Here is a 23,084-nt window from a genome sequence, read left to right on the forward strand (position 1 = left end):
TTGAGATCTGCATGTTAATAAGTCCTCAGTACATTTTTACGCATATAAAATGACTGGAGAATGACTCCAGAACCTCAATCTTTAGATTCATTTACTTGAGATTTGGGGCTAAAGTATAATGAGTGTTATGTGTGGGGCAGGAACCTTTTCTTTTCTCGTAACATCAGCTACTGCTTTATCCCCTCATCTCTTTTGACTCTCCAATATAGAATGCATTGCACACAGAGCCATACTGTGTTATCAACCTGTGTAAGACAAACTGTATTCTGGGACTGTTGGGTAATGAATTATCTTGAGTAATTTAATATTCTGGCTAACAATTTCCCTAAAAATTGTATGTGGATTACTAATTTTCAAAGATTTAGATTATAATAAACTATCCTTAAACACAACCTAAAATTATTTAATATACCTTTGAAGGTAGTTTAGGTGTCCCCAGAGTACAGTGTAACATACACACGACCAGAGTGCTGTTCTTACTTTGTATGCGCAAGCTCTGATTCATCTCTTATGAGATTTTAGAGTCCTCCTCTTTGTAGATATGTGAGCAGTTGGTTTTTAGCTTTGGCTAGTGTAAAGCTGGTGTTTAAAGTAGGGTTCTCAAGCTGCTTTTCTGCCTCCACATTGTTTACGTGTGTCACACAACCTTACAAACAACATATCTCACTCCATGCGTGGTTTCCAGCATTGAGGTGAGCTGTTCTTCAGCCAAAGTGTGGATAAAAGCACCACTGTCTTGAGGATCAGTGAGGTTCAGTATTTCACATCTAAATATATGAGCTTCTTTAGACATATATGCATATTTTAAAATGTCAAGTGAATTTAATCTTTTTAGGGATTTAGCCACTTAAAAACTTAAGTATATTTTCATATAAAATGAACACTCCTTCAGTTATTTCTAAGTTATTATTTTTACATTGTATTTTCTTTTTTAAAAATATTGTTTCTCATTCTAATCATATCAGAGTCATTAAGAAAATGTGAAAAAATATAAAAAATGTTAGTCATGTGTAACATTTTAACAGAAATTGGGAGGATATATACTGTTTGTACCTTCTTCAGTGAATGTTAATCATGAGCATTTACTTACTAAGTTTTCTTCAAAAACATTACTTCTTTTTTTTTAGTAATCATTTTAATTCATTTGGAGCGCATCCTATACACACACATGCACACACACACACCGTCATTTTTGTTTTTTTGTTTTTTTTGGCTGCGCTGAGTCTCTGTTGTGGTGCATGGGCTTCTTAGTTGTGGCACGTGGGCTTCTGTAGTTGTGGCATGTGGGCTCCAGGGCACGCAGGCTCAGTAGTTGGGGCGCATGGGCTCTCTAGTTGTGGCGCGCGGGCTTAGCTGCCCTGCGGTATGTGGGATCTTAGTTCCCCAACCAGGGATCGAACCCGCGTCCTCTGCATTGGAAGGCGGATTCTTAACACTGGACCACCAGGGAAGTCTCCAAAACATTACTTTTTTTTTTTTTTTTTTGCGATATGTGGGCCTCTCACTGTTGTGGCCTCTCCTGTTGCGGAGCACAGGCTCCGGACGCGCAGGCTCAGCGGCCGTGGCTCACAGGCCTAGCCACTCCGCGGCATGTGGGATCCTCCCGGACCGGGGCACGAACCCGTGTCGCCTGCATTGGCAGGTGGACTCCCAACCACTGCGCCACCAGGGAAGCCCAACATTACTTTTTGATGCTTCATAGCAGTTCATCATTGGGTTGTGTACCATTCACGTGATCATCCCATCTATTTTGGATGTCTAGTGTGTTGCTTCTAGTTTTGACTGTCACAGGAATGTTGTGATGGAAGTCCTTGTATGTACATCCTTGTACACCTCATTAGCTATTTCCTTATGATGAATTCAAAAAAGTAGATTTAGAATGAACACAGAGGCCATGGCTCCTTAATACGTAGTGTTGAATCGTCATGCAGAAAGGATGCTCGGATTTATATTCACACTGAAAATGTCACATTGAAATTTCTCTAAAGCCGTGTATTCACTGTTTACAGGAAATTTTAACGTGCCAGAAATAATCATTCCTTTGCTGATGTTTGGTTTTTTAATAATGTTTGCAGCTAATTGTAGAGATGACATGACCTGTGTGAAAGAAGAGATTTTTGGACCGGTTATGTCCATTTTATCATTTGACACTGAAGCTGAGGTTCTGGAAAGAGCCAATGATACCACTTTCGGACTAGCAGCTGGTGTCTTCACCAGGTAGGTGGGGAAGGACACCGCAAGTGGCTTTGAAGAAATGGGGCTGCAGTGTCTTCTTAGATATTTAATTGATCTTGTTCCCTCACTGGAGTTTGCCCTCACTGCATTTTCATCAGCACTTTCTATTTGCTTCAGTTAAAGTCAAAAGATGGCAAAGTAGCATTTCACAGTTAGCCCTGAATAGCCAGAGAACCCTAGTGTTGAGTTTAAATTAAGCTATTAGCTTTATTGATGAAAATTCTATCCTTTTTTCATTCATACATTGAATAAATATTTAAGTTTCTGATCTATGTAAAGCATCATGTTAGGTGCCTATTAAAAACATGTATGTCAAGGAATTTAGAAATCCATAAGCATATAAATACTGGGCAGTATCCTTCAAAGCCATGATTTTTAGCTTTATAGAAGTCCCTAAATTGGAATGCATTGTAACACATGTGGGCCTTTTTTCTATTGTTGTGTATTTAGGGTGCTATTTCCAGTTTTAACTGTTGTAAGTAATGTTGGGATTAATATCTTTGTACATAAACTTTAACCACTATAAGAAAAACAAAAAGTGATTTCGGAGAAAAATTTCTTAGAAAATTCTTGCAGGTTGCTTGTTTATGTACAAATTCTGATTAGTCTTTGGCAGTAGTAGGCAGTTTTCTAAGACTGTTTACACTTGGGATTGTGCTGTTTCTTTAGTGACATACAAGGTTATTATTTTTTGTAGATTTGTGGTCAGGAACGTGGGATGGAAGACCCACGTCTCCCTTGAGGACCTGATGTAGTAGCTTCTTTTTGAGTTCTGAAGAAAAAAGTGAGGAGCTACTTTTTTTTTTTTTTAATAGACTTTATTTTTAAGAGCACTTTTAGGTTCACTGCAAAACTGAGTGGAAGTACAGAGATTTCCCAGCTACTCCTGCCCCACACATGCATAGTCTCCCCCATGATCCACATCCCCCACCAGAGTGGAACAGTTGTTAGAACTGATGAAGCTACATGAACACATCTTTATCACCCAAAGACTATAGTCCACATTAGGGTTCACTCTTGGTGTGCAATCTATGGGTTTGGACAAATGTATAATAACTTGTACTCACTGTTGTAATATCATACAGAGTAGTTTCACTACCCTAAAAGTCCTCTCTGAGGAGCTGCTTTTTTGTTTGTTTGCTTTGTTTTGCTTTGCTTTGTTTTTTTGGGCTGTGCCTCACAGCTTACGGGATCTTATTTCCCCGACCAGGGATTGAACCCAGGCCCTTGGCAGTGAAAGCACAGAGTCTTAACCACTGGACCGCCAGGGAATTCCCAGGAGCTGCTTTTTTTTTTGTTTGTTTGTATATGTATATTTTAAAATATTTATTTATTTGGTTGCGCCAGGTCTTAATTGTGCACGTGGGCTCCTTAGTTGTGGCAGGCGGGCTCTTTAGTTGTGACATGTGAACTCTTAGTTGCAGCATGCGTGTGGGATCTAGTTTCCTGACCAGGGATCAAACCCAGGGCCCCTGCATTGGGAGTGTGGACTCTTAACCACTGCACCACCAGGGAAGTCCCAGGAGCTGCTTTTTTTGATTTGAGGATTGAGTGGGATAAGTCTCTCCTCTTGCTTTGCTTCGCCACCAAAATACAGACAAAGGCCAGTTACAAAGGAGGGTAACTCCTTTTTTTTTTTTTAAACAGCTTTGTTGGGATAATTCATATACCAAACAATCCACCTATTTAAATTGTACAATTCAACAGTTTTTAGTATATTTACAGACTGTGCAACTGTCATAATCTAATTTTAGAACATTTTCTTCATTCTAAGAACAATAACAGTTACTCTGCATTTTCCCCTCCCCCCAGTCCCTGGCAACCACTGATCTACTTTGTCTTTATAGATTTGCATATTTTGAATATTTTACGTAGATGAAATCATACAGTATGTGACCCTTCACGACTGGCTTCTTTCACTTAGTTCATCTACTGGCTTCTTCTCAAAGTTCATTTACTGTTATAGTACGTATCACTACTTTATTCCTTTCTACTACTGAGTAATATTCTGTTGTATGGATATATCACATTTTGTTTATTCATTGACCCATTGGTAGACATTTGGGCTGTTTCTACTTTTTGGCTATTATGAATAATGCTCCTGTGAGCATTCATATATGAGTCTTTGTGTAGATATTTGTATATTTCATTTCTGGTATATACCCAGGAGTGGAATTGCTGGATCCTATGGTGACTCTGTGTTTAACTATTTGAGGAGCTGCTAAACTGTTTTCCAAAGTGGCAGTACCATTTTACATTCCCATCAGCAATGTATAAGGGTTGCAGTTTCTCCACATCCTAGTCAGCAATTGTTATTGTCGGTTCTCTTGATTTTAGCCATCCTAGAGGTCGTGCAGTGGTGTCTTGTATCAGTTTTGATTTGCATTTCTGTGAGTTGTCTTTTTACTTTCCTGATAGTCTCGTTTGCAGCACAAAATTTTAAAATTTTGTCAGTGTAATTATTCTATTTTTTCTGTATCTGTTACTTTTGGTGTCATGTTTAAGAAGATTGTATCTAACCGAAGGTCATGAAGATTTATTCCTGTTTGCTTCAAAGAGTTCTGTGGTTTTCACTCTGACATTTTAGGTCAGTGACCCATTTGAGTTAATTTTTGTGTGTAGTGTAAGAAAGGGATCTTCCTTCATTCTTCTGCATATGTATATCCAGTTGTTCTAGCACTATTTGTTGAAAAGACTATTTTCCCCCATTGAATTGTTTTGGCACCCTTGTTGCTGCTGCTTATTTTATACATGCGTTTGGATGAGACTGTAAAATTCAAGTCCTTGTCTATTTTGCATGGATGGTATAAGATTTTAAAACACAGTTTGAAGAAACAAGAATTTGGCATTGTTTTGAGACCCTTAGAAGTGACCGACTAACTTTTCCTGGTAAGGTTGTAGCAAAAGAAACAATAACCAATGCATTTTTTTCTTCATAGGGACATCCAGCGTGCCCACAGAGTGGTGGCTGCGCTTCAGGCTGGAATGTGCTTCATTAACAACTATAATGTCAGCCCAGTGGAGTTGCCCTTTGGTGGATATAAGAAGTCAGGTGAGGATCTGGGAACTGTGAAAGCAAACCCCCGTCTCTAGAAACACTGGTCATAATTCAGTCCTTATGGAACAGGTTCCTAAACCCGTGTGTGTATCAGAATCACCTGGAAAAGTATATGAATTCCTGGTCCTCCCCAGGCCCACTGTATCCGTCTCTGGGAATGGAAGCTGAGTATCTTTATTTTTTTCCAGAAGCTCTCCAGAAGTCTTTGATGTGTAGACTGGACTGTGAACAGCTGACATATATCTGAAAAAGGTTTATCTCATGGGTAGGATTACTTTTTCCTCACAGTCTGTGATTGCCATTAAGTGTGAAACCACCCCTAGGCGTTCTAACCATGGCAAGTTTGTAAATCTAGTCTGTTAGGAGATTTGAGGCATCAGGAACATAGCCATTACTTTGAGGTTCTTTCTTTGGAGTTTGTTGCTAATTTCACCAATTCTGTATGAAAATTGGTTTGGACTTTGTGGGTGCACCATTCTAAGAGTCCGACCCCTACTCTCCTGGCAGATATTTATGGCCATCACCGTGTTGGCAAACATATAAACACGGATGAATGATGATGAGATGGTGGGTGTTAATTTGACAGTTTTATTTGGTATTGCGTTTGGTATCATTCTGGCATTCTCTAGTCATAATTCACTAGTCCTTCTTGTCCCTATGGGGTACCTGGAGGAGCTGTAACACAGACCTAAATGCAGGGTAGGAACCAAGGCTCTGTTTTATTAATTCATAACCCTCAGTTTGTTTGCAATCTGCAGCTTTGGCCTCAGTGGGGCCTCTGAGGCCAGCTTTCCCTTCCCTAAACCTGAATCTTTGGATCAGTGCCCATGGATATGCCTATATGAGATGAGAGGGACAGAAAGCTGGCCTAACATGCCCAATGGGCTCCATGCTGAGAGGATTTGGAAAGGAACAAAAGGCAGAGTGAGGCCTTAGCAGGGCCATTGTGTATGTCCCATTTGGAATGATGCCCCCTGGAGATGTGCATTTTTGGAGACTGGGCCTTGCTCTTAGGATGCAGAGCCTGCCTCCGTCTGGGGTAGGGGACACAAGGAAGGCTGTCCTGTAACCTCATCTACTATTGATTGGGCAGTGTCTTGGCTTTGAGTAACCTGAGAGCCTAAAGGGTCCACTCCCCACGTGAGTGGACAGAGTATAAATAGTAGGTGCTCTTACAGATTTAGTATAAGAGAAGGTTAATAAGCCTATTATGTAGAGTTAAGTTTTAAGTTAGCACTGACTTTCAAAGGCATCAGGTTGATTGATAATTGTAGAGAATGCTCTAATGCTTGATAAGAAAGTCTGAACATTTTTAGACCTTAGTCTAGAAGAGTAGATACTAGAAGTTAAGAGTCGTACTGGTAAGAAATGAAACCTAAATAGTTCCCCATCCCCGAAGGCTAGTGTGTTACTTTTCCCACGTCTAGCTCCACAGTTAATACATGCAGTTGAGGACTTGATCCCAGAACTTCTTGGCTCTGCACTCTTCTCCAGCCCTGGGAGCAGTGCCTGTTTCTGCAGGTCACTGGCTGGATTACCGCAATGGCTCACCCTCACCCCTTCTCTTCCTTTCAGGGTTTGGCAGAGAGAATGGCCGTGTGACAATTGAATATTATTCACAACTAAAGACTGTGTGTGTGGAGATGGGTGACGTGGAGTCTGCTTTTTGAAAACGTGCAGAGAAGCCAGTGAACACGGCCGGGCCTGGGAATAATGAGAAGCGGCTCTCTTGACCGCGGCGGTGCAGCCACCTACCAGTTTAGATCCAGAATGTTGGCCATTCAGGATAAGAGAATGGTTCAGTGTTACTCTTCATCGCTCAATCAATTTCCTAAGTGAAAATATGCGTAAGTGCCTTTTAGATGCTAATCAAGAAAGCTGTGATTTTCCTTAAAGCAAATTTCTGGGAAATCTTTGAGAGCCACTAGCACACTACTGGAAAACAGGGGGAGGGACCAGGATTGTTCTTCCACAGAGCCGACCCACTGACAGGTTCATTCTCTAGCTTGCTTTAAAGAACCCATGCCTTTATAGAGGTTCCTGGGGGAATCAGCAGAGATTTCTGCTCCTTGACGTTTTTAAAGACATGGCCCCTTGTCATTCCATTCAGAAGGCTGGCAGTCAGGAGAGAGGGCTTGGCTAATTAATAGACGGGTCTGTTTGGTGTGAATGCTGACTGGCCAGAGCCAGCGCTGCGGGGATGGGGGAAACCGGCTCCAGTCCTTGAGTTACAGCTTGCTCTCTTATGACAGAAGAGTTTCCTTTTAAATGTACAGATTATTTGTAATCCACTGCAGTATACTGAAACTAAATAAATCACACCGTCAGTCCTTTCAGTGTCATGTTTTGAAGCTATACACATCTCAGGGTTATAGGAGGACACAGGATAGGGCTAAAGTTAAACGTTTAAGGCAGAGGATTTGACCTTCTTTGCAGTGAGTACACATGGGCAGGCTTCTGTTGCTGTAATGAACTTTCAGTGGCCCATTCAGACTTCTGGGCTCCATGTTCTTCCCAGCCCAGATAAACTGGGCCTGTCCTTAAAGGGCTGTCAGATCATGGTGACTTCTCAGACTGTTGCAGTGATCCTCATCTTGCCCTCTTATCTTCCCTTCAGGGGAATAATTTAGATTTAATAGTGGTATTAGGGTTCTCCAGAACCAATAGAATAGAACAGATACGTATAAGAGAAGATTTCTTATAGGAATTGGCTTACGTGATTATGGCGGCTGCGAAGGCCCACAGTCTGCTCTCCATAAGCTGAAGATCCAGGAAAGCTGGTGGTGTAAAACCAGGAGTGCTGCTGTCTGAGGGAAGAAGATGGATGTCTCAGCTCAAGCAGAGAGAGTGAGTTTGCCCTTCTTCTGCCTTTTTATTCTATTTGGGCCCTGAATGGATTGGATGATTCCCACCACATGGGGAGGGCCGTCTGCGTTACTCAGTTCACCAGTTCAAATGCTGATCTCTTCTGGAAACACCCTCATAGACATACCCAGGCATCCCATCGCCCAGTCAGGTTGACATGTAAAATTAATCATCACGGTAGCTAAGAGGTAAGGGATGATTCTTGTTACTGGGCCTGCATCTGATTATCTACTATGATGGGCAGAAACTGTAGTTAGAGGATGAGAACAATTGAATCAGCCTCTCTCGATGGATATTCGCACAGCGGGCACATACATGATACCGAGCAAGGCCAACAATGATCTCACCCTGGGTCTTCGGGGGTCACTCTGGGTCCTTGTGTGACTTCCACAGTAGGAGCTGCCTGGGAGAAGACAAGTTTCTGGCAGTTCCTCTGAAGAGAAAACAGCCAGGGAAAGGGAACCAACATTTGAATACTCCCTGCGATCCATCTGCTACTTCCCTTCTCATTGAATACTCACACTAAACATGAGGAAGTCGTTAGCCCCAATTTTCAGGTGAAGAAGCTGAGAATTGGAGAAGCCTGGACCACAGCCAAGTCAGTAAGTTGAAGAGTAGAGTTCCAATCCAGCTATGTGGGACTTTAACTCTTACGCTTCCTGCTCTCCTTCCCCGATTCCTAGACCTTAACTCATTGTATTCATTCCGTATGATTGCTGTAACGAATTACCACGAAATGTGGGGACTTTAAAACAGCACATTTATTACCTTGTAGTTCTGGAGGTCAGAAGTCCAAAATGGTTTCACTGGGCAAAAACCAGGGTGTTGGCAGGGCATGCTCCCTCTGTAGGCTCTAGGAGAGAATCTTTCCCCTCCTTTTCCAGTCTCTAGAGCTGCATTCTGTGGCTCATGGCCCCTCCTCTTTGTTTAGCAGCAGCAGCTTAGCATCAAGTCTCTGCTTCCATTGCCTTGTTTCTCTGTGTGGTCAGATCCCCCTCTGCTTCCCTCTTATATGGACACTTACGATAGCATTGAGGGCCCACCAGATGGTGCATAATAATCTCTTATCTCAAGATCCTTAACATAATCATATCTGCAAAGTGTCCTTTTGCCATAAAATATTCACAGGTCCCGAAACTTAAGATGTGACATAGCTGGTGGGGGGCATTATGCAGCCTACCGCACCCAGCGTGGTCCAAAGTGTGTTCCAGGATGTCATCAGCTATCGTACTTCACAAATTTACCTGAACAGAGATTCTTGTTTGTTAATGAAGCATCTTAGGAGAGTAATAATATGTACAAAATGCACTTAAGGAAACATGATTTAACCAAGAGGCCAGGCCTTCCTTTGATGTGGAAGAAGCTGTATCATCTAGTTAAATGCTCCTGGAGTCTCCTTTTTCTCTACTAGTATTTTTTTTTTAATATTTATTTATTTGGCTCCACCAGGTCTTTAGTTGCGGCACACAGGATCTTCGTTGTGGTGTGCAGGATCTTTAGTTGTGGCGTGCAAAGTTTTAGTTGTGGCATGTAGGCTCTTAGTTGTGGCATGCGGGATCTAGATCCCTGACCAGGGATCGAACCCGTGCCCCCTGCATTGGGAGCATGGAGTCTTACCCACTGGACCACCCAGGAAGTACCTCTACTAATATTTTGATTAACTTTTGAAAGTTAAGCAGAAGGTACCCTTCTTTTTCCTTCTGCCATCTAATATTATCTCCTAGCGGTAACTACTGTTAACATTTGGGTGCATATCTTTCCTAGGATTTTCTTAAAGGTAATAACTGCCAACTAACCCTGTATCCTCATGAGGCCACGTGTAAATTTATTCAACTCATGTCCTTTTGTATGCATTTTAAGATTTATTTGGTTGACAGCTTCCTGTGCTACAGTGTCATTTAACTGCTACTGATAGAAGTGGTTTTGGAATTGTATTAATGAGAGAAAGAAGAAAACCAAGACCCATGTTGGCTTACCCCTTTGCAATAGCTCAGAGTCCTGATCTCTGGCTTGGCTTTTCTGTGACTCCAAACAGAGGCAGTCTCTCACTTCGGCAGGTTTTTTTCAGACAAAAGGTGGCCACTGGGTCCCTTCTTTCCTCCTGCTGCTCTTTATTTCTTACACCTTCAGTCCTCTTGCTGCCTAAGGCAAGAATCTGGCAGAAGGAAGGTGGGCTACAGTTTACTGACACCATCCACGGAGGTCATCCACCAGGAGCTTCCGGAGAAGGGGGGCAACCCTGAGTTCCTTGCCTGCTTCTTCCAATGCCAGAGTCTCCACCCTAGCTTCTCTGAAATGTGTAGTTCTGAGTTTGGCTTTCCTCAGAAGTAAAAATGATTCCTTGGTTTTTCTTATACCTAGAGACCTATCTTTGTATTTCTTTTTACAGTGTGAGGGGGAAAAAAATCAGCAAAGGGGAAAGAGAGGAGACCGAGTCTTAGCAGTTAAATGATGCTGTGAAAAACTATCAGAAAGTCAGATCAGCAGTGAGCAGGTCTCTTCAGAGTAAATCAGCATTCCTCATGCTCTTGCTTAAGGCCCTGCTGCGGCTTTTAGTTCAGTTAGAACACAGTCCAAACTCCTCACCGTGACCACCACTGCCCTTCTCTGATTCCCACCTCTGTCACTCTCCCCGTTCACCTGTGCGTTACTCTGCCAGGCCTTTTCTTGCCTCAGGAGCCTCACACTCACTGTCCCTCTTCCCCAGAGAGCATGTTTTTCTAGATCTTCACCTGTAGGCTCCTGAAAGCCAAAAGCTAAACATTCACCTCCTTAAATCTGCAGTTGGCCGCACACATCCTCATCCCACTACACTGTTTTATTTACTTCAAAGCATTTATCACTGTTTGAGATTACAAGCTTATTATTTCTCCGATTAGAATGGAAACTCTAAAAGCCAGAACTGTCATGCCACTGGGCTCAGAAAGTACCTAATGTTTGCGTGAGTGAAAGGATTCAAAGGGCTGGGGTAGAGCCTTGGTACTCAGTGTGGCCCAGGGGCAGCAGCCTGTGCTTGTTTGACCTGTGGAATCTCAGTTCTCACCTCAGGCCTCTGAATCAGAATCTGCATTTTAACAAGACCCCCAGGAAGTTCTTACGCAGTATAGTTTGCCAAACACTGGTTTTAGAGCAACGGTTCTCAACTTTGGACACATGTTTGAAATACCCAGAAAGAGCTTACAAAATACCGAGATTCTAATTTAATTGATTTGGGGTGTGGTCTGCTCATCTGGATTCTTAAAAGGTCCCTGCTGGGGTGAATTTAGGGGACAGACAAGGTTGAGAACCACTGCTTTACTGCTGTGCTATCCAAGTACAGTAGCCACTAGCCACATTTAGCTATTTAAATACAATTAAAACTAAATAAAAACTCAGGTTTTTAGTTGCTCTCATCACATTTCAAGTACTCGATGCCACACATGGGTTGTGGTAACTATAGTGGACAGTGCAGTTGAATAATACTTCCATCATGTCCGAAAGTTCTATTGGACAGTGCTGCTCAAGAGAGGGAACTGAGAGAGCTGTTTTCGATTGAGTTAGGAGAGCATCTTTGGAGGCAAGTGATATAGGGATGAAAGGGAAGTGGGGCAAACTCTGGGGGTGTCCTTGGAACATAAGAAGATAACCTGGTTGCTGATTTTGATGGATGAAGTTTCACCAGCAGGTGGCTCTCCTGCTTCCTACCACGTCTTGTGCTGGAAACTGAGCTGGCCCTTGGCCACGGGAGCACCGCGCTAGGTTTGATCCTCAAGAACCTTATACAGTAAGGACAGGTGGAGGTCAAGATGGCGGGATAGAAGGACGTGGAACTCACCTCCTCCCACAAATACATCAAAAATACATCTACATGTGGAACAGTTCTCACAGAATACCTGCTGAACTCTGGCATAAGATCTCATACAACCAAAGCTGTAAGAAAGATCACCGGGTAGGACAAAAGAAAAAAAAAGAAGTAATTAGGACAGCACCTGTCCCACAGTAAAAAAAAAAAAAAAGTAATTAGGACAGCACCTCCCCTGGGAGGGAGCTGTGAAAGAGGAAAAGTTCCCTCACTCTGGGAAGCCCCTTCAGTGGCTGGGAGATCAGCTGGGACAGAAAGGGAGCTTCAGAGGCTCGGAGGGCAGTGCAGAAAACAGACCTACACAGACGGTCCTGGCCATGGGCAAACTAAATGATGCAGAAGAATGAATAAGTGATCTGGAAGATAAAATAACTGAAATCACCCAGTCAGAACAGCAGACAGACTAATGAAAAAAAATGAAAGCAATATATGAAACCTATGGGATAATGTAAAGTGAGCCGATCTACACATAATAGGGATCCCAGAAGGAGAAAAAGGGGATCAAAAATGAACTTGAAGAGATTTTGGTGGAAAACTTCCCAAACCTAAAGAAGGAAACAGATATCCAGGTACAGGAAGCACAGAAGGTCCCAAACAAGATGAACCCAAACTGACCTACACCAAGACATCTAATAATTAAAATGGGAAAAGTTAAAGCAGGCATCCTGAAGGCAGCGAGAGAAAAACAGAGGGAACCTCCATAAGGCTATCAGCTGGTTTCTCTACAGAAACGTTGCAGGCCAGAGGGAGTGGCAAGATGCACTCCAAGTCCTGAAAGGGAAATATCTGCAACCTAGGATACTCTACCCAGGGAGAGTATCATTTACAATAGAAGGAGTGTTGGGCTGCACCCTGCAGGCCTACAAGCCTTGTACTTGCCCATCCTTGAGACCAAAGAAAGATCCTGGAGTCAGTGATAGAGACCTCAGTGGTTTAAAGGGTGGTGGATCTTTTATGTCTGAAGCAAGATCCTGGGACGACACCCCACCATGTGTGGCAGACAGTGGGTAGGACATGGCAGCAGTCTTTGTTCCTGGGGCGAGAGCGAGGTTACCAGTTATAGGGGGAATTGAGGTCAGGATGGCTTATCAGTTACCAGGGAAACTAGCAGAGGGGCATGCTCTTCACCACCCCATTAATAAGTTATCATGGTGGAGATATTCTGATCTGAAGATTAGAACAATCACTAGCTGGGTTGGGGGCAAGTATGTAGGAAGGTCAGTCATGTGAGTAGGGTGTAGGTGAAGCAGGCACTGGTTGAGCAGGGGATGTGCAGAGAGCAGCCATCTTGGTGGCCTGATCATACACTCCACCCCTACGTACGCTGCACGACCCTCACAATCTTGGTCTGCCCTTCTTCTGTGATATCCCTGGGGTCAGGTGTGTAGGGGGGCACTGCAGCCAGATGCCACAAATACAGATGGCAGCAGCCAAAGAGCATCAAGAGTAAGATACCTAGTAGGCTAAGAACAGTCATTTGCCAGAATGTGGGCAAATTTTGGAGCCAAGCACTTACTGGGGTAATGGAGAGGGAGTCAATAGCAGCAGTGCCCTGTCTGGTTATAAAGAAGGTAAGGCCAACCCTGTTTTTCACAAATCCCGAGCAACCCCCATGGGGAGGAGAAGGCCTCGGCTCTAAAAAATACATTCTGGTGGAGTCAGCAGTTACCCCATGTTTTGTTAGGGGTGGACGCATTAGGTCTTTCCAAACAAAAAAACAGTTAATCACACTAGTTGGACATGTGTGTCCAGAAGCCAGCCTATTCCACTCCACACAGCATAGCCTGGGTGGGGGGCTCATGGGCAGTCAAAGTGTATGATGTGTTACATGGTAATGTTTACCGACAGGGTCCTTCTGACGTACTGGCATGTGGGACAGGACGATGGTAAGGGTCTTCCCCTGCCCCTCCCCCACCCTGCCACTGTCAGTCGTCTCCACATGGTCACATTAGCCAGGTCGATTTTTCATGGAAATCCAGAGGAAGACAAAAACGGCATCTTGCTGTTGCCATTAACCCAGCAATTAGACTCTTTTCTCAGTGAGGTTATTGTTGCTGCTCAGTCCTCAAATAGATTTCCTTCACTCAGGCTAGGAACAAAATGTAAGACACCTGACAGGCACAACACAGGGAAGATCATGACCATTAAGCAAAATACAAGCCGTATCCGTATTCTGAGATAATATCAACCACAGCTGCCTGTCGTTTTTGTGCAGGTCTGTAATATAGTTCAGAAAACAAGTTTTCAGTAATACAGGAATATGTCCAAAATCACACCTACAGTGGCCACCTAGGCTCCTCCAAACTGGCTGTTGTGGAATTCCTCAGAAGTCTCAGACTGAGTTCCCAAAAGGCCTCTCAAGGCCAGGAAAGCCATACCAAGGCCTGCCATCAACTCTGCCTTGGTGGAGTCCCCTCTTGTAGAAGTCCCCCAAATATTGAGATTCCTGCACATGCCAGGAGACAGTCTTTCCCATTCACCTGCTTGGAACCCAAGAGTCTTCAATTTCTGGAGGGACCAGGTAGAGAGAAAAGAAAAATGTTTCAATTCTACCCAAAGGTATAGTTTAACAAATTGCTGGAAGTCATAACTAACTTGAAGGGAAGGGCTTCCCTATATCTGGAAAACATAGATCAAAACCAGTAATACTCCAGACAAAAACCATAAAAATTATAACCATATATACCAGTTCACTCAGTAACCAATCCTTTTAACTTTTTATGAGATCATCAGGTTTTCCATTAGCATTGTTTGATTTCTTACCCAGTTCAGCACTGTGAGCTGAAACTTCTGAGACTTGTGCTTGTCAAAAAGTCCTTCCTATGAATCTTCTTGAAGATGGAGCACTTTTTGCAAGAGCATCAGAGTACAACAATAATTGTCTATAAATGACAGAAGACTTAAAAAGGTATAGTTAAACATCTGATTACAATGTAATCAATAAAGAAACTTGGTTATAATAACTAAAATTATGACATTATAATCTTAACCCTTAAAAACCTCAATCTCTGGCAAAAACCAAGGAGTAAGTAATTGTGAACTTTTTTTATACCAGCATTTCCTGATTGGAAAACTTACGCTTTAGTCTTCCTCTCCTAAGAAGGCAAAGGTAGGTAAACTTAGACCCACCTGGCAATTAATGTTCCAGTATTTTATCCTATTTGAAATGACCCAGATAGTCAATGAATTCTCTTCATTTAGTTTCAAGTTGCCAAAATCTGGAGAGACTATTTTAGATAGACATTCCCAAAACATAGTAATTCCTAGAGAGTTTGTCCCAAATCTCTTATCTCATTTACATTTCCTTAAAGTTTCATTATATCAAGTTCTTTTCTTTTTTTAATTAATTAATTTTTGGCTGCGTTGGGTCTTCGCTGCTGTGTGCAGGCTTTCTCTAGTTGTGGTGAGCGAGGGCTACTCTTCGTTGTGGTGCATGGGCTTCTCATTGTGGTGGCTTCTCTTGTTGTGGAGATGGGCTCTAGGCGCACGGGCTTCAGCAGTTGTGGCATGTGGGCTCCAGAGGGCAGGCTTAGGAGTTGTGGCACACTGGCTTAGTTGCTCCACAGCACGTGGGATCTTCCCGGACCAGGGCTCGATCCTGTGTCCCCTGCATTGGCAGGCGAATTCTTAACCACTGCGCCACCAGGGAAGTCCCCAAGTTATTTTCCTTGCTGACAGATTTGCAACAGATATATTAAGGTCTTATTTTACCTCTTGTAAACCTAGGTACAACAGAAGTATTATACTTAACACTGATGACTCTAAAGACATATCTATATTAATCAAACCAACAAGCTTAAGTAGTTTCAATAGCAGATATCAGTTCAGTACTGAATATTTCCCAGATCATGTGAACCTGAAATTCATTCTGGACAGTTTCTTTTATCTTTCTGAGAATTTATGTAAGTGCTTAATTTCTTTTAAGCCAATTAAACAGAGCTCATCCACAAACCAATCTTCACCATGCCATCTGGAGACAGAGACACATCATATTTATAAGGTACACATAGACATACATATATCTATATAGACACAGAGACCTCACAGTTTTCCTAGAGTTTAAGAGGGTCTCTTTTTCCCCCTTCACTCACAGGTAGATTATTTACATCTCAAAGGCACAGGAAAAGAAATACCATTTCCTTCTAGAAAGCTAATTTCCTCTGATGGCATATGCAGAAACCAGTTTTAGAATGTCAAGAGTCCCATCTTGGACATTTTCATGGAATTTTTTCAATTTCTGAATAGCTAATTCAGTTTAAACAAATAATAGTGATAGACAGTAGTACATATCATTCACTCACATTCATATCCATCACTTTCAGAGGAACATGCATCAGCACTCAAGTTACCAGGACCCCCTAACAAGGGTCAAAACCAAGGAGAGACAACAGGATTTGGACTCATATACTGGGGCACTCATGCACACACCCAAGATTAAAGCCAAACCAATTACAAAAGGCTCATTTTAATACAGTAGCAGAGCCATTAGGCCATTGTTCTCCATACTCTCTTGTCAGCCCTCATTCATCAAGGACAGCCACCACAGGGCCCCACATACTAGTGGATAGCCACCCCAGGATTTCCCCTGCAACTTATGGGCCCCATGTGTAGTGGACGGCCACACTGGGATTTCTCCCACAACTTTTGTACCCCATGTGTTAGTGGACAGTCCCTGCAACTTTCCATTCCCTGTCCTTATTTCCTGATATCTCTGTGCTCACAGGAGTTTCCTGGGTCTCCTTGCTGGCTTTGTCAATTGTTGGGCTGCACCCTGCAGGCCTACAAGCTCTGTACTTGTCCATCCTTGAGACCAAAGAAAGAGCCCCGAGTCAGTGACAGAGACATTAATGGTTTAACGGATGGGGGAATCTTACATGACTGAAGCAGGGTCCTGGAGCAACACCCCACTGTGTGTGGCAGATGGGCAGGACATGGTGGCAATCTTTGTTCCTGGGGTGAGGGCAAGGTTACCCATTATAGGGAGAATTGAGGTCAGGTTGGCTTATTGGTTACCAGGGAAACTAGCAGAGGGGAACACCCCCTCACTGCCCCTTTGATAAGCTATCAATCATGGTGGAGATATTCTGATCTAAAGGTTAGAACAGTCATTAGCTAGGGGCAAATATGTAGGAAGAACTAGCTGAGGTGGGGGCAAGTATGTGTAGGAAGGTCAGTCATGTGAGTAGGGTATAGGGGAAGCAGGCACTGGTTGAGAAGGGGATGTACAGAGCAGGAGAAAAACCGTCTTGGGTGGCCTGATCATACAAGGAGAGAGAAAGAATTTCTCAGACATGCAAAAATTTAAAAGTACAGCAAGACTAAATCTATCCTGAAAGAAAGATTGAGAATCTTCTCTAAATAGAAAAGAAGCAAGAATCTATAAAGGAAAGAGAAAATCACAATAGGAAAGTAAAACACTAAAATAAGCCAGTATATAGATTTTAAAAAAATCAAAAATTTTTTGTGGAAGTGATTATAACTACAATGAACAGCAAAAGGATAAGCATGAAGATGTAAAAGAGGATATCAGAATCATAAAATGTGGGGGATGGGAGTAAGAAAAATATAGATTTTTTTCTTAGAATGTGTTTGCGCTTATATGACTACCAATCTAAAGCAAATAGATATAGTAATGGTTTAACATACTTGAAAACCAGGGTAACCACAAACAAAAACATACAATAGATTCACAAAAAGAAGAGAACGCAAGCATAATACGAAAATAACCATCAAACCACAAAAGGAAAAACAAAAAGAAAGGAACAAAGAAGAAATACAAAATCAACTGGGAAACAAGGTTTAAAATGGCAAAAAAAAATACATATCTATTAATTACCTTAAATGTTAATGGACTAAATGCTCTGATTAAAAGACATAGAGTGGCAGATTGGATAATAAAACAAGAGCCTACAATATGTTGCCTATAAGAGATCCACTTTAGGACGAAGGACACACAGATTGAAAGTGAGGGGATGGAAAAAGATTTCTTGCAAATGGGAATAACAGGAGAACGAGGGTGTAGCAAGATCCATATCAGAAAAAAATAGACTTTAAAACAAGACTATAAAGAAAGATTAAAAAAAGGACACTATATAATGATAAAAGGATCAATAAAAGAAGAGGATATTATACTTCTTAACATATATGCTCCCAATATAGGAGCACCTAAATACATAAAACAAATACTAACAGACATAAAGGGAGAAATTGATGGGAATACAATAATAGTAGGAGACGTTAACACCCCACTGACATCAAGGGACAGATCTTCCAGACAGAAAATCAATAAGGCAAAAGAGATCCTAAATGACACAATAGAACAGTTAGACTTAACTGATATTTTCAGGACATTACATCCAAAAAAAAACAATACACATTCTTTTCAAGCACACATGGAACATTCTCTAGGATAGACCACATACTAATACACAAAACAAACCTCAACAAATTTAAGAGGGTAGAAATGATTTCAATCATCTTTTCTGACCACAACAGCATGAAACTAAAAATCAACCACAGGGACTTCCCTGGTGGCGCAGTGGTTAAGAATCCACCTGCCAATGCAGGGGACCCAGGTTTGATCCCTGGTCTGGGAAGATCCCACATGCCACGGAGCAGCTAAGCCCGCGATTCACAACTACTGAGCCTGTGTGCTGCAACTACTGAAGCCTGCACGCCTAGAGCCCATGCTCCGCAACAACAGAAGCCACCACAATGAGAAGCCTGCACACCACAAGAAAGAGTAGCCCCCATTTGCCGCAACTAGAGAAAGCCTGTGCAGCAGTGAAGACCCAACGCAGACCAAAAAAAAAAAAAAAACACAGAAAGAGAAACGAGGAAAAAAAATGATTACACGGAGACTAAACAACACGCTCCAAAAAAACCCAATGGGTCAACAATGAAATCAAAGAAGAAATTTAAAAAATACCTTGAGACAACTGACAATGAAAACACAACTAAACAAAATCTATGGGATGCAGCAAAAGCAGTCCTAAGAGGGAAGTTCATAGCAATACAGGCCTTAATCAAAAAACAGAAAAATCTCAAACAACCTAACCTACCACCTAAAAGAATTAGAAAAGGAACAAACAAAACCTAAAGTCAGCAGAATGAAGGAAATAATAAAGATCAAAGAGTAAATAAATAAAATAGAGAGTAAAAAACAATAGAAAAAAATCAAATCAAGAGCATGTTGCTTTTTTTTTTGGCTGAGTTGGGTCTTCATTGCTGCACACAGACTTTCTCTAGTTGTGGTGAGCAGGGGCTACTCTTCGTTGTGGTGCACAGGTTTCTCATTGCAGTGGTACCTCTTGTTGTGGAGCATGGGCTCAGTAGTTGCAGCATGTGGGCTCTAGGGTGCACAGGCTTCAGTAGTTGTGGTGTGGGGGCTGTAGAGTGCAGGCTCAGTAGTTGTGGCACATGGGCTTAGTTGCTCCGCGGCATGTGGGATCTTCCCGGACCAGGGATCGAACCCATGTCCCCTGCATTGGCAGGCAGATTCTTAACCACTGCATCACCAGGGAAGTCCCAAGAGCATGTTTTTTGAAAAAATAAAATTGATAAACCTCTGGGCAGGCTCACCAAGATGAAAAGAAAGAAGATCCAAATAAAATAAATGAAAGAAGAGAAATAACAACTGATACCACAGAAATATTAAAAACCATAAGAGAATACTATGAACAATTATATGTCAACAAATTGAACAACCTAGAAGAAATAGACAAGTTTCTAGAAACATACAGCCCACCAAAACTGAATCAAGAAGGAGTAGATAATTTGCACAGACCAATCACTAATCTGCAATTTAAAAAACTCCCTGCAAAGAAAAGTCCAGGACCAGATGGCTTCACTGGAAAATTCTACCAAACATACAAAGAAGAACTTATACCAATCCTTCTCAAACTCTTCCAAAAGACTGAAGAGGAGGGAACACTCCCAAAGTCATTCTATGAAGCCATCATCACCCTGATACCAAAACCAAGGACACTAACAAAAAAGAAAACTACAGGCCAATATCTCTGATGAATATAGATGCAAAAATTCTCAACAAAAATATTAGAAAACCAAATCCTACAAAACATTAAAATGATCATACACCATGATCCCAGGGTCACAAGGATGGCTCAACATATGCAAATCAAAACAAAACTGCTTAGTTTACTTGGAAAAAGTATGCAGCTTATAGCTATCTAATCAAAAGTCAGAAGTCTTTTCTATTGGCATAGAGAAACCAGGTGAACTATTAATTTATAGTCCAGTTACAAGCATAATTTATCCTTCAGTGTTGGTCACATGAAAATATTAACATCATAGTAATACTTCTTTGTTTATTCAAAGTATATGTAATCTAATATGTACATATATTTCCCATTACCTGTTGGAGCTCATGCAATATAATCTATTGTAAAGTTTTCTTTGGTTCAACTTTTCCTTTGTTTCAATGGGATAAGCCTTAAAACTTTTCCATAAAATAAATTACTTCTCCCGATACGATTTGATTTTAAAAAATACACAAGTCAATTGATGTGACACACCACATCAACAAAAGAAAAGACAAAAACCACATGATCATTTCAATAGACACAGAAAAAGCAATTGATAAAATTCAACATCCATTCATGATAAAAACTCTTACCAAAGTGGGTATAGAGGGAACATATCTCAACACAATTAACAGTGAACATAATACTCAGTGGTGAAAAGCTGAAAGCCTTCCTGCTAAAATCTGGAACAAGAGAAGGATGCCCACTTCTGTTCAACATAGTACTGGAAATCCTTGCCACAGCAATCAGAAAAGAAAATGATATAAAAGGTATCCAAATTGGAAGGGAAGAGGTAAAATTGTCATTACATGCAGATAACATGATACTATATTTAGAAAATCCTAAAGATGCCACATAAAAACTACTAGAACTGATAAAACGAATTCAGCAAGGTAGCAGGATACAAGATTAACATACAGAAATTGGTTGCATTTCTTTACGCTAACAGTGAAATATCAGAAAAGGAAAGTAAGAAAAAAGTCCCTTTTAAAATCACATTTAAAAAATACATAGGAATAAACCTGACCAAGGAGGTGAAAGATTTATATCTGAGAACTGTAAAACCTTGATAAAGGAAACTGAAGATGATTCAAAGAAATGGAAAGTTATCCCATGCTCTTGGATTGGAAGAATTTGTATTGTTAAAGTGGCCACACTACCCAAAGCAATCTACAGATTTAATGTGATCCCTATCAAATTACCCATGATATTTTTCACAGAACTAGAACAAATTATCCTAAAATTTATATGGAACCATGAAAGACCCAGATTGCCAAAGCAATCCTGAGGAAAAAGAACAAAGCTGGAGGCATGACCCTCTCAGACTTCAGACAATACTACAAAGCTACAGTAATCAGAACAGCATGGTATTGGCACAAAAACAAACATGGATCAGTGGAACAGAACAGAGAGACCAGAAATAAACCCACACACCCACAGTCAATTAACCTTTGACAAAGGAGGCAAGAATATACAGTGGAGAAAAGACAGTCTCTTCAGCAAATGGTGTTGGGAAAGTTGGAAAACTGCATGTAAATCAATGAAGTTAGAACACTCCTTCACACCATACACAAAAATAAACTCAAAAGGGCTTAAAGACTTAAATATAAGACATTACACCATAAAACTCCTAGAAGAGAACATAGGCAAAACATTCTCTGATATTAAATCATAGCAATGTTTTCTTAGGTCAGTCTGCCAAGGCAATAGAAATAAAAGCAAAATAAACAAATGGGACCTAATCAAACTTACCAGCTTTTGCACAGCAAAGGAAACCATAAAGTGACAAGACAACCTATAGACGGGGAGAAAATATTTGCAAACGATGCGACCCACAAGGGCTTAATTTCCAAAATATACAAACAGCTCATACAGCTCAATAACCAGAAAAACAAAACCCAATCAGAAAATGGGCAGAAGATATAAACAGACATTTCTCCAAAGAAGACATACAGATGGCTAACAGACACATAAAAAAAAGCTCAACACTGCTAATTAGCAATGGATTAGAAAAATGCAAATCAAAATTACAGTGAGGTATCACCTCACACTGGTCAGAATGGCCATCATTGAAAAGTCTACAAATAATAAATGCTGGAGAGGGTGTGAAGAAATGGGAACCCTTCTACACTGTTGGTGGGAATGTAAATTGGTACAGCCACTATGGAGAACAGTATGGAGGCTCCTTAAACAACTAAAAATAGAGTTGCCATGTGATCCAGCAGTCCCACTCCTGAGCATATATTTGGAGAAAACCATACTTCGAAAAGATACATGCACCCCAATGTTCATAGAAGCACTATTTACAATAGCCAAGACATGGAAGCAATCTAAATGTCCATTGACAGATGAATGGATAAAGAAGATGTGGTGTGTGTGTGTGTGTGTGTATAATGGAATATTACTCAGGTATGAAAAAAATGAAATAATGCCATTTGCAGCAACATGGATGGATATAGAGATTATCATACTAAGTGAAATAAGTCAGACAAAGACATATCAAATAATATCACTTATATGTGGAATCTAAAAAATGATACAAATGAACTTATTTATAAAACAAATACATTCACAGACATAGAAAACAAACTTATGGTTTCCAAAGGGGAAAGGGGATGGGGGAGGGATAAGTTAGGAATTTGGGCTTAGCAGATACAAACTATATGTAAAATAGATAAGCAACAAGGACCTACTGTATAGCACAGGGAACTGTATTCAATACCTTGTAATAAACTATAATGGAAAAGAATCTGAAAAGAATATATATATATACATGAAACTGAATTACTTTGCTGTATACCAGAAACTAACACAACATTGTAAATCAACTATACTTCAATTTTAAAAAAAGAACCTTATACAGTAAGTATTATCATTATCCTCAACCTACAGCTGGGCAAATGGAGGCTTAGGGAGGCTAATAAACTCAAGGGCATATAGCTACCTGCGGGGGGGGGGGTACTTGAGGTTCAGTATGGAGCAACGGTAGACTGGTATGGTTCTCTAATTTCCACCTGTAACAGAACTCAGAATGTGTTTTTCC

At 41.2% G+C, this 23,084-nt stretch overlaps 1 protein-coding gene across 1 annotated transcript in view; it reads left to right on the top strand.

Annotated features, from left to right (window-relative positions):
* The window catches only part of ALDH9A1 (aldehyde dehydrogenase 9 family member A1), a 28,534-nt gene extending 20,911 nt beyond the window's left edge, over positions 1 to 7,623 (top strand). Inside the window, exons 9-11 of the mRNA XM_082656918.1 lie at positions 2,076 to 2,217; positions 5,175 to 5,287; positions 6,869 to 7,623. Coding sequence (XP_082513044.1) covers positions 2,076 to 2,217; positions 5,175 to 5,287; positions 6,869 to 6,963 — 350 coding nt within the window. The 3' untranslated portion in view covers positions 6,964 to 7,623. The remainder of the gene's footprint in view (positions 1 to 2,075; positions 2,218 to 5,174; positions 5,288 to 6,868) is intronic.
* Positions 7,624 to 23,084: the final 15,461 nt, after the last annotated feature.

Source organism: Grampus griseus (genome assembly GCF_964374135.1).
Source record: "Grampus griseus genome assembly, chromosome: 1".
Taxonomy (NCBI): domain Eukaryota; kingdom Metazoa; phylum Chordata; class Mammalia; order Artiodactyla; family Delphinidae; genus Grampus; species Grampus griseus.